We start from the raw sequence: 13,441 nt of genomic DNA, 5'->3' as shown, positions 1-13,441 counted from the left end.
GTCCTTTATATTTGTAATGTTTCTCTCCAATATGCATTGTGTTGTGTTTGAAGGCATGATTTCCATGTCAATTATTTTCCACATGCTTTACAATAGTAAGGTTTGTCTCTAATATGAATTCTGAGATGACCTTCAAAGTTTTAGGACAGGGAAAATTATTTCCCTCATTTACTACACTTACAAGGTTGTTTCCAATATGGCTCCTTTAATGAACTTGGAAAATAGAGGACCAGGTAAAAGATTTGCAATACATTTCACATTTATAAGGTTTATCCCTTGTAGATTCTGTAGTGAATATGAAGAGTTGGGTAATTAGTAAATGATATGCAACATTCATTACATTTGTATGGTTTCTCTCCAGTATGGATTCTGTGGTGAGCTTTATGATCTGAGTGTTATGTAAAGGATTTGTCATATTCATTAAATTTATGAGGTTTGTCCCCTGTATCGATTCTTTGGTGAACTTTAAACTCTGAGTTCTGAATAAAAGATGTGTCACACTCTTTACATTTGTGAGGTTTCTCTCCAATGTGGATTCTGCAGTGAACTTTAAGTTTTGAGGATTGTGTAAAAGATTTGCCACATTTATTGCATTTGTAAGGTTTCTCTCCTGTATGAATTCTTTGGTGAACTTTGAGCTCTGTGTTCCGTGTAAAAGATTTGCCACATTCATTACATTTGTAGGGCTTCTCTCCTGTGTGGATTCTGTAGTGAATCTGAAGTTTTGAATTCTGTGTAAAAGATTTGCCACATTTATTGCATTTGTAAGGTTTCTCTCCTGTATGGATTCTGTAGTGAACTTTAAGCTCTGAGTTCTGTGTAAAAGATTTCCCACATCTGTTACATTTATAAGGTTTCTCTCCTGTATGGCTTCTGTAGTGAACTTTAAGCTCTGTGTTACGTTTAAAAGATTTGCTACATTCCTTACATTTGTAAGGCTTTTCTCCTGTATGGATTCTGTAGTGAGTTCGAAGATGTGAAGATTGGGTAAAAGATTTCCCACACTCATTACATTTGTAAGGTTTCTCTCCTGTATGGATTCTGTAGTGAACTTGAAGTTTTGAGTTCTGTGTGAAAGATTTGCCACATTCCTTACATTTGTAAGGATTCTCTCCTGTATGGATTCTGTAGTGAACTTGAAGTTTTGAGGATCGGGTAAAAGATTTGCCACATTCATTACATTTGTAAGGCTTCTCTCCTGTATGTTTTCTATGGTGAACTTTAAGCTCTGTGCTACGTGTAAAAGATTTCCCACATTCATTACATTTGTAAGGTTTCTCTCCTGTATGGACTCTGTAGTGAAGTAGAAGTATTGAGGATCTGGTAAAAGATTTGCCACATTCATTACATTTGTAAGGCTTCTCTCCTGTATGGATTCTGTAGTGAACTTTAAGGTCTGTATTTCGTGTAAAAGATTTGCCACATTCATTACATATGTAAGGCTTCTCTCCTGTATGGATTCTGTAGTGAACTTGAAGATTTGAGTATTGTGTAAAAAATTTCCCACATTCATTACATTTATAAGGCTTCTCTCCTTTATGCATTCTGTAGTGAACTTGAAGTTTTGAAGATCTGGTAAAATATTTGCCACATTCATTACATTTGTAAGACTTCTCTCCTATATGGATTCTGTAGTGAACTTGAAGATTTGTGGTCTGTGTAAAAGACTTTCCACACTTATTTGATCTATGTAGTCTTTCTCCAGTACAGATTTCATGGCAAACTTTAAGACTTGAGGAACCTGTAAAGAATTTTCACAATCATTATATTTGTAAGGTATCTCTTGGGTTCTATAGTAAGTTTGAAGATTTGAAGACTGGATAAATGATTTCTCATATTTATTACATGTATATGCTTTCTGTTTTCTCTGGAAGTTTAATGATTCATGTGAGGCATCCCTGTTATGTATCACACATGTATCTCTTGGAATCTCCATTAATCCATGTTCCAGTATAACATCTATGAATTAAACATTCACTTAAAATGCCATTCTTCTTTTCATTTATATCAAGTTTCTGTATGGTTTGCTGTTGCAAAGAAGGCTGGGAGCAGTGAACAGAGATAGCCATTTCTTTATGTTTACTATAATGATATTCTGGAAAATAGCTGTTTATCTGATTTTCAGTTGTACTTGTTTTTCAAATAGCATCAACCAATAAGACATTACCTTGTTATGATATCTTTCCATATTGACTGCTTTGGTAATATATTAATAAAGGATTCTTAACATAACCTATATTAATAACATTTAATGTGCTTGAGTTCTTACAGTTATCTCCTACATTATATCTTCCATGTTTCATTGCATCTGTAAACTCATTCTTATGGTGATCTATATCATTGAACTTGTTTTTGAGTAGATTTTGAGGGAACTGCCATAAATTTTAAGAAAAATATCCTTCACGTTGATGACACTCAGTTTCTTTTTCTCTGCTCCATATTCTCATTTTTTCATAAAGCATTGAAGTAGTACTGTTTAATCTCATATTATATGATATATCCATCAGGAAACTCACATCATTCACCCAAATGTCACTTTGTAATGTTTGTATATTTCTATGTAGAATTGAGTTGTGCTTCAAAACTTGTGAATTTTTTTCTAGAGAATCCTCCAGTTCTGAAAATGAGAGTGACCTAGACTGAGTTCTTTCAGGGGAAGTTAGGGCTTCATGATCATTTTCAGAAATAATGCTGAAGGGGGCTGCAACCCTGTATGTGGAACAACAATATGAGCTAACCAGTAACCCCTGAGCTCGTGTCTTTAGCTGCATATGTAGCAGAAGATGGCCCAATCGGCCATCATTGGGAAGATAGGGCCCCTTGGTCTTGCAAACTTTATATGACCCAGCACAGGGGAAGGCCAGGGCCAAGAAGTGGGAGTGGGTGGGTAGGGGAGCAGGGTCAGGGGTAGGGTATAGGGAACTTTCAGGATAGCATTTGAAATGTAAATAAAGAAAATAATAAAAAAAGAAAAAAAGAAATAAAACTGATGTACTTTATAAATTGATCATTTACATAATCATATATTTTATACTCTGTACTATCACCTCTACATTCCCAGAACTTATTTCGATATAGATCTGAAAGGCTACTATATCCAAATGTTCATGTTATTTTGTTCTGGAAGTAATCCTGTGTACATGCTTTGGGGGATACCTTCTTGGTGTAATCATATTACAAAGCTGAAAGTAATGAAAACAAATCATTATATGATATTTTGGAGTTAAGTGAAAACTATACATATTCATAATGCATGAAATAACACCAATCTGAGGATCATAGAAAAAAACAGAACAGAACTGCAGCTATTTTCTTACAAAAAAATAATTTTATAAACATAATGGATATTAGAACATATTTCATGAAATATGCCATATATTTTATAATATGAATATCATCATTAATTATTCATTATAATATTATAACTTGAAACAAAATTGGTGGAACTATCACCCATTAATTAATGTAATATCTTCCCTCTGTGAAAATGAACCATCAATTTAGAAATAAATCATCTTTCCAATGACAAAATGACAAAAATGAAGAACTTCAGTACTTCTTTTAGGACTGAATGCTAATGAAACATTAAACAATGGATTTAAAATCAGAGGGAAAATTTATAAAAAAAAAAAATAGGAAAGATAAATGTTAAAATCGTAAGCTCCTACATCCCATGAAGACATTTTCTCAAAGACTTTCATAGCAGCTTTACTTGTAAAAGAAACAAACTATAAACAACCTAGATAGAAACCTCATCTGAAGAATGGATAAAGAAAATGTGCTACATCTACACTGTTCTGGATAGCCTTGGGGCTAATTATATTTGATATTATTTCCATTCTTCTATGAGGGGCTGCAAACAAGGAATGAGTCAGCACTCAGGTGATTTCCTGTAAACTGACTTCCAACCTTAATTTTTAAAATAAAGGAGAGCTGATTATTGGTCAGATAAAGGAAAGGTGGAGTGGAAGGTTAGGAGAGAGAAGAAGGAGAAAATGGAAGAGGGAGAGGATATAGAGGAGGATAAAGAAGAAGAGAAGTGGAAGAGAATCGCATGTCCTGAAGAATTCGCAAGTTATAAGGTGTCTTACAGATGTGGAAGATGGTAGTGTAGCAGTAGATCTGCCCAATCTAGGAGCACAGCATGTATTCATGTTAATTGAGTTGTGTTTTCAATGCTGGGGCATATTTGGGTTGATGAATTACTTGAATATTACACAATGGAATTTTGTTCAGGTATGAAAAACAAAGACCTCATGAATTTTGAAGGCAAATGGATGTAACTTGAGAATATCATACTGTTTGAGCACCCAATCCATATGCATGGTATATACTCACTTACAAATATAAAAACATGTACCATATTACACTCCTATGATCAAAAGACCCTTCAAATGAATGAATGCCCAACTAAGGAAGCCTGAATTTTACTTAGAAGGGAGAATAAAATTGCCACAATAGGCAGATGGAGAAAGGGAACTGTGACAGTTGGTGGGTTAGGGAGGGGAATGTGGGTTTCAGGATCAGGTGTAAAGAAGGACATGGCAGAAGGATTGATGATTATGAAAATAAATGGAAATGTGCAATTGATGGTGGTCAGTAGTGGGGTGAAATTTCCCAGATGATATGGATACCAGGGATAAGAGAGGAATCAAAGAATCAATGGAGTGACCTTAGCTGTGACTGACTCTACAGGAGATATGGAACATCAAGAGGCCTCCTCCTGTATTCAGGCATGAATGCAAATAGAGTGTTAGAAAGACTAACCCAACCCAAATCTATTCAAGTCAAAATTTATCCTGCCTACAATAAATGTAGGCATTGAGGATGCAGCAGAAACTAAGGGAATATCCACCTAATAACTGGATGAAATTGAGACTCTTCCCATGTGCAAGCCCAATCCATGGGATTATTAATGTTACTCTGTTATGCTTGCAGACAGGAGCATGTTGTACTCTGAGAGGCTTCACTTAGCAGCTGACTCAGACAGATACAGATACCCACAAACAAACAGTCAATGATTCTTGGGAGTCTTATGAAGAATAGGTAGCATTGTGGGTCCCAAAAGGGATAGGAAACCTATAGGAAGAGCAACAGTTTCAAATAACTTGGTCTTTAAGAATCCAAACCACCAACCAACGATCATGCATGGACTAGACCTAGGCATATATGTAGTAAGTGTACATTGACATTTATGTGGGTCCTGAACAATTGGAATGTGGGCTATCACAAGAGCTGTTATGTGTATCTGGGATGTGTTTAGATATCGGAGTTGCCTTGTTAGGCCTAGTCGGAGAGGGAACACCTAGTCAGTCAGGGAATTGAAGTGCAAGATTGGGGATTTTACCCAGGGAATCCCCAACTCTTCAAAGCAGAAGTGGATAGAGGATGGGGGATGTATTGTAGGAGCGGGTTACTGAGAGTGAGGCAGTTAAAGTTAATAGTTATATATATCCATATATAAAGTTAATTAGTAAATTCAAGTTAATTAATAATAGGATATATTCAAAACTTTTTTAAAAAAAAATTCAAGGAAAAATGTGAAGTGCAAAAAAATATCCTAACCCCAAATATCCAGGAAATTTAGGACACAATGAGAAGACCAAACCTAATTATAATACGTGTAGATGGGAAAGAAGATTTCCAAATTAAAGGACCAAAAAATATCTTCAACAAAATTATAGAAGGAAACTTCCCCAACCTAAAGAAAGAGATGCCTATGAACATACAAGAAGCCTACAGAACTCCAAATAGTTTGGACCAAAAAGAAAATTCCTCACATATTCATTAAAACACCAAATGCACAAAACAAGGAAAGAATATTAAAAGTAGAAAGGGAAAAAGGTCAAGTAACATATAATGGTAGACCTATAAGAATTTCACCTGACCTCTCCCCAGAGACTATGAAAGTCAGAAGATCCTGGACAGATGACATACAAACCCTAAGAGAAAATAAATGCCAGCCCAGGCTACTATACCCAGCACAATCTCAATCACCATAGATGAAAAAACCAAGGTATTCCATGACAAAACCAAATTTAAACAATATATCTCCACAAATCCAGTCCTTCAAATGATATTATGGGGAAAATGCCAACAAAAGGAGGGAAACTACACTATAGAAAAAGAGAGAAAGTAATCTTTTAACAAACTTAAAAGAAGATAGCCACATGAACAGAATTCCAACTCTAAAGACAAAAATAACAGAAAGCAATAATTACTTTTCCTTAATATCTCGTAATATCAATTAACTCAATTCCCAAATAAAAAGACATAACAGACTGGTTATGTAAACAGGACCCAACATTTTGCTGCATATAATAAACCCACCTCAGGGACAATGACAGACACTACCTGAGAGTGAAAGGTTAGAAAGCAATTCTCCAAGCACATGGAAGGTCCCAGGAAACAAGCTTGTATAGCCATACATATCAAATAAAAATGGTTTTCAACATAAAGTTATCAAAAAGATAAAAAGGGCTGGGCATTATGGCACACACATTTAATCCCAGCACCCGGGAGGCAGAGGCAGGCGGATTTCTGAGTACAAGGCCAGCCTGGTATACAGAGTGAGTTCCAGGACAGCCAGGGCTACACAGAGAAAACCTGTCTCGAAAATCCAAAAAAAAAAAAAAAAAAAAAAAGGTAACTTCATATTCATCAAAGGTAAATATGCAGCAAACCTGCACCATCATCAAATTATCAAATTAAATTGAGAGAAACTTGAAGCAATCCCACTAAAATCAGGAACTAGATAAGGATGCCCTCTTTCTCCCTATCTATTCAATATAGTTTTTGAAGTTCTAGGTATAGCAATTAGAAAACAAAAGGATGTCAAAGAGTTACAAAGGAAAGGAAGAACTCATACTATCACTATTTATACTTAAGTGACCCCAAAAATTCCACTAGAGAAATCCTAAATCTGATAAGCACAGCAAAGTAGCCAGATATAAAGTAAACTCAAACAAATCAGTGGCCTTCATCTACACAAAGAGTAAACAGGCTGAGAAAGAAATTAGGGGAAAAAAATCCTTCACTATAGTCACAAATAATATAAAATACCTTGGTGTGACTCTAACTAAGGAAGTGAAAGATCTGTATGATAAGAACTTCTAGTCTCTGAAGAAAGAAATAGAAGATCTCAGAAGATGGAAAGATCTCCCATGCTCATGGATTGACAGGATTAATATTGTAAAAATGACAATGTTGCTGAAAGGAATTGACAGATTAAATGCAATACCCATATAAATAACAATTTAATTATTCACAGAATTAGAGCAATTTGCAAATTTGTGTGGAATAACAAAAAAACCTAGGATAGCGAAAACTACACTCAGCAATAGAAAGCATGTGAAATGTAAATAAAGAAAATAATAAAATAAAATAAAAGAGTAAATAAAAAAAAAAAACCTTCTGATAGAATCACAGTCCCTAACCTCAGGCTGTACTGCAGAGCAATTGTGATAAAAACTGAATGTCATTGATATAGTTAGAGGCAGGTAGATGAACAGAATAGAATTGAAGTCCCGGAAATTAACACACACATCTATGGTTACTTGATCATTAACAAAGGAGCTAAAACTATCCAGTGGAAAAAAGACAGCATTTTCAACAAATGGTGCTGGCTCAACTGGCAGTCAGCATATAGAAGAAAGAAAATTGATCCATTTTTATCTCCTTGTACAAAGGTCAAGTCCAAGGGTATCAAGGAACTCCACATAAAACCAGAGACAGTGAAACTTATAGAAGAGAAAATGGGAAGAGCCTCGAACACATGGTCATAGGCAAAATTTTCCTTAACAGAACACTAATGGCTTGTGCTGTTAGATCAAGAATTGACAAATGGGACCTCATAAAATTGCGAAGCTTGTATAAGGCAAAGGACCCTGTTAATAGGAAAAAACAGTAAGCAACAGTGGGAAAAGACCTTTACAAATCCTAAATCTGATAGAGGGCTAATATCCAATATATACGAAGAACTCAATACTATAAATAAAGAAAATATCGAATGAAAAAAAAAAAAAAACAAGGGGGGAGTTCCTAAAAAGAAAACATAATGAATAAACACTTTAATGTATTAGAAGTAAAACAGGAACAATGAAGAATACATAACCTGACAGTCTTGGAAACAGAAAATCTAGAAAAGTGACAAGGAGTTCTTGACATAAATACCATCAGCACAACATAAGAGATGGAAGAGAACATCTCAGGCTTAGAAAATACTACAGAGGTTCAATCCTTTATCATCAAGGCAAGAGTATGGCAGCATCTAGAGATGGGACATAGAATAGAGGAGGTAAATCACTATAGATAGCAATAACTTATTACAGTCCAATTTTTAAAGTTATGTTTATATACTGTCTTTATACATGGGGCATACATGTGATGAGAGTATACTCTGTAAAAATCCTTTTCCACCTTGTGTCTTCTGGAGATTGAACAATGGTAATAAATCTGGAATACAATTAGCTCTAACTTCTGTGTCATTCCTTTCTTCACATTAATCCGGGTTAGAAATCCCATATAGGCTCAGTCCTCTGTGCACCTTCCCTTCCAGAGGAAAGCTTAGCTCCAGGGAGTGATCAGACGTGGGACTCAGGAAAGTTCACTATTTCCTCTCTGGTGACTCCCTAAGGTGGGTCCACTCAGGAGCACACAGGCTTCAGAAGCAGCAGAGCAGCTGGAACAGACTCCTATGGTCCTATATCTGCACCCAGGACAGGGAAGTGATACTCAGTCCTCTGTGAACCTTCCCTGCCAGAGGAGAGCTTGACTCCAGAGAGTACTCTGACCCTGGGACTAAGGAGAGATCTCCATTTTCTCTCCTGTGACTCAATAAGACAGGTCTACTCAGGAACACACAGACCTCAGATGCAGCAGGGCAGCTGGAAAGGTTCCTATGGGCCTACATCTACACCGAGGAAGGAAGTGGGGCTGTTCAACAGCCTGCTGTGCACTGGTCTTGACAGGAGAGAGCTGATCTCCCAGGAGTGCTGCCACAGGCTGACAGACACACAGGAGGAACATGCTCCAGCCAGAGAAAGCAAGAACATCTTATACTAGAGATTACCAGATGGCAAAATGCAAACTCAAGAATCTTAGCAACAGAAACCAAGATTATTTGGCATGATGAGAACCCAATACTCCCACCACAGCGAGTCCTGGATACCCCAACATGCCAGAAAAGCAAGATTCAGATTTAAAATCATATTTCATGATATTGGTAGAGGATTTTAAGAAGGACATTAATAATGCAGGAAACATAGGTAAAAAGGTAGAAGTCCTAAAAGAGGAAACACAAAATTCCGTTAAAGAATTTGAGAAAAACATAACCAAACAAGTTCAGGATTGAACAAAACCATCCAGGATCTAAAAATGGAAATAGAAACAATAAAGAAATAACAAAGGGAGACATTTCTGTAGATAGAAAACCTACAAGAGAAATCAGGAGCCATAGATGCTCGCATCACTAGAAGGATACAAGAGACAGAAGAGAGTATGTCAGGTGCAGAAGATTCCATAGAAAACATGGACACTTTCCATCTCCTGAGATCTTCTTCAATTTCTTTCTTCAGAGACTTGAAGTTCTTATCATATAGATCTTTCACTTCCTTAGTTAGTGTCACTAACTAAGACACTGAAATTTATAGAGGAGAAAGTGGGGGAAAGACTTGAAGATATGGGCACAAGGGAAAACTTCCTAAATAGAACAGCAATGGCTTATGCTGTAAAATCAAGAATTGACAAATGGGACCTCATAAAATTGCAAAGATTCTGGAAGGCAAAAAACACTGTCAACAAGACAAAAAGGCCACGAACAGATTGGGAAAAGATTTTTATCAATCCTAAATCTGATAGGGACAAATATCCAATATATAAAAAGAGCTCAAGAAGCTGGACTCCAGAAATTCAAAGAACCCCATTAAAAATGGGGTACAGAGCTAAACAAAGATTTCTCAAGTGAGGTATACCAAATGGCTGAAAAACACTTGAAAAAAATGTTCAACATCCTTAATCATCAGGGACATGCAAATCAAAACAACCTTGAGAATCCATCTTACACTAGTCATAATGGCCAAGGTCAAAAATTCAGGTGACAGCAGATGCTGGCAAGGATGTGGAGAAAGAGGAACACTCCTCCATTGCAGGTGGGATTGCAAACTTGTACAACCACTCTGGAAATCAATCTGGCGGTTGCTCAGAAAATTGGACACAGTACTACTGGAACTGTACTACAGCAATACCTCTCCTGGGCATATACCCAGAAGATGTTCCAACTGGTAATAAAGACACATGCTCCACTATGTTCATAGCAGCCTTATTTATAATAGCCAGAAGCTGGAAAGAACCCAGATGTCCCTCAACAGAGGAATGGATATAGAAATTGTGGTACATTTACACAATGGAATACTACTCAGCTATTAAAAACAATGAATTTATGAAATTCTTGGGCAAATGGATGTGTCTGGAGGATATCATCCTTAGTGAGGTAACCCAATCGCAAAAGAAGTCACTAGATATGCACTCACTGATAAGTGGATATTAGTTCAGAAACATAGAATACCCAAGATACAATTTACAAAACACAAAAAAACCAAGAAAAAGGAAGATCAACGTGTGGATACTTCATTCCTCCTTAGAATAGGGAACAAAATACCCATGAAAGGAGTTACAGAGACAAAGTTTGGAGCTAAGAGGAAAGGTAGTTCAGAGACTACCCCACCCGGGGATCCATCCCATCATCAGCCACCAAACCCAGACATGATTGCACATGCCAGCAAGATTTTCTGAAGGGACCCTGATATAGTGGCCTCTTGTGAGGCTATGCCAATGCCTGGCAAACACAGAAGTGGATGCTCACAGTCAGCTATTGAATGGAACACAGAGCCCCCAATGGAGGAGCTAGAGAATGTACCCAAGGAGCTGAAGAGTCTATAGCCCTATAGGTGGAACAACAATATGAACTAACCAGTACCCCCAGAGCTCATGTCTCTAGCTTCATATGTAGCATAAGATGGCCTAGTCAGCCATCATTGGGAAGAGTGGCCCCTTGTTCTTGCAACCTTTATATGCCCCAGTACAGGGGAATTCCAGGGTCAAGAAGTGGGAGTGGGTGGGTAGGGGAGCAGGCCAGGGGGAAGGTATAGGGAACTTTCAGGGTAGCATTTGAAATGTAAATAAAGAAAATATCTAATAATAAAAAAAAGAAACCATGGACACAACAACCAAAGAAAATACAAAATGCAATAACATCCTAACTGCAAACATCCAAGAACTCCAGGACACAATGAGAAGACCAAAGCTAAGGATAATAGGTTCATAGAGGAGAATGAAGATGTTCAATTTTAAGGGACAGTAAATATTTTCAACAAAATTATAGAAGAAAGATATCCTAACCCAAAGAAAGAGATACCCATGAACATACAAGGAGCATGCAGAACTCCAAATAGATTGGACCAAAAAACAAATTCCTTTCCAACTAAATTGACTTTCCAACTAAAGTTATCAAAAAAGACAAGGAGGGACACTTCATAGCCATCAAAGTTAAAAATCTACCAAGATGAATTCTCAGTTCTGAACATCTGTGCTCCAAAGGCAAGGGCATCCACATTCATTAAGGAAACTTGAATAAAGCTCAAAAACCATATTGCACCACACACAATAATACTTCAACACCCCATACTCATCAATGGACAGATCCTGGAAACAGAAACTAAACAGAGACACATTAAAACTAACAGAAGTTATGAAACAAATGGATTTAACAGATATCTATAGAAAAATTTTATCCTAAAACAAAAGGATATACCTTCTTCTCAACACCTCATAGTACCTTCTACAAAATCGACCACATAATCAATCACAAATCAGGCCTCAACAGGTACTAAAATATTGAAATAATTCCATGTGTCCTATCAGATCACCATGGACTAAGGCTGGTCTCCAATTACAACATAAATAATAGAAATCCCACATACACACGGAAAGTGAACAACACTCTATTTAATGATAACTTGTTTAAGGAAGAAATAAAGAAATTTAAGACTTTTTCGTGTTTCATGAAAATGAAGCCACAATATACCCAAACTTTTGGGACACAATCAATGAAAGCAGTCCTAAGAAGAAAACTCATAGCTCTGAGTACTTCCAAAAGAAACGATATAGCATACACTTGCAGTTTGACAACACACCTAAAAGCTCTAGAACAAAAGGAAGCAAATTTAACCAAGAGGAGAAGACTTCAGGAAATAATCAAGCTCCAGGCTAAAACCAACAAATTGGAAACAAAAAGAACTATACAAAGAATAAATCAAACCAGGAACTGTTTTTTTTTTCTTTTTTTGTTTTTTGTTTTTTTGTTTGTTTGTTTTTGAAAAACAACAATACAGGTAAACCATTTAGTTGACAAAATAGAGGGCACAGGGAGAGCATCCTAATTAACAAAATCAGAAATGAAAAAGAGACATAACAAAAGAACCTGAGGAAATCCAAAAAATAATCAGATTCTACTTCAAAAGCATATACTCAAAAGAACTGGAAAACCTGAATGAAATGAACAATTTTCTAGACAGATACCAGGTACCAAAGTCAAATCAGGATCAGATTAATGATTGAAATGGTTCCATATCCCCTAAACAATTAGAAAAAGTCATTAATAGTCTCCCAACCAAAAATACCCAGGACCAGATGGGTTTGGTGCAGAGATCTATCAGACCTTCAAGAAGACCTAATTCCAATACTCCTCAAATTATTTCACAAAATAGAAACAGACGATACTCTACCCAATTCATTCTATGAAACCACAATTACTCTGATACCTAAACCANACAAAGACCCAACAAAGAAAGAGAACTTCAGACCAGTTTCCCTTATGAATATTGGTGCAAAAATACTCCTTAAAATTCTCACAAACCAAATCAAGCACACATCAAAATGATCATCCATCATGATCAAGTAGGCTTCATCCCAGAGATACAAGGATGATTCAATATATGGAAATCCATCAATGTAATCCGCTATATAAACAAACCCAGTGATAAAAAAACACATGGTCATCTCACTAGATGATAAGAAAGCATTTGACAAAATCCCATACTCCTTCATAAAAACCATATATAGCAAACCAGTAGCCAACATGAAACTACATGGAGAGAAACTTGAAGCAATCTCACTAAAATCAGGGACTAGACAAGGCTTCCCACTCTCTCCCTACCTATTTAATATAGTACTTCATGTACTAGCCAGAGCAATTAGACAAGAAAAGATCAATGTAATACGAATTGAAAATAAAGAAGTCAAAATATCACTACTTGCAGGTGATATGATAGTCTACATAAGTGACCCTAAAAATTCCACAAGTGAACTCTTAAAACTGATAAACAACTTCAGTGAAGTAGCTGGATATAAAATTAATTCAAACAAATAATTCACCTTTCTCTAT

At 36.3% G+C, this 13,441-nt stretch overlaps 1 protein-coding gene across 1 annotated transcript; it reads right to left on the bottom strand.

Moving 5' to 3' along the window:
• Nucleotides 1-205: 205 nt before the first annotated feature.
• Nucleotides 206-1,936, bottom strand: LOC110314848 (zinc finger protein 665-like). Its single transcript, XM_029534650.1, is given in 3 exon segments — nucleotides 206-272; nucleotides 274-1,707; nucleotides 1,785-1,936. Coding segments are annotated over 3 exon segments (1,653 nt in total).
• Nucleotides 1,937-13,441: the final 11,505 nt, after the last annotated feature.

The sequence above is a fragment of the Mus pahari genome, unplaced genomic scaffold (genome assembly GCF_900095145.1).
Source record: "Mus pahari unplaced genomic scaffold, PAHARI_EIJ_v1.1 scaffold_6669_1, whole genome shotgun sequence".
Lineage (NCBI taxonomy): Eukaryota > Metazoa > Chordata > Mammalia > Rodentia > Muridae > Mus > Mus pahari.
Note: the sequence above shows the minus strand (reverse complement) of the source record. Positions and strands in the feature narration are given on the sequence as shown.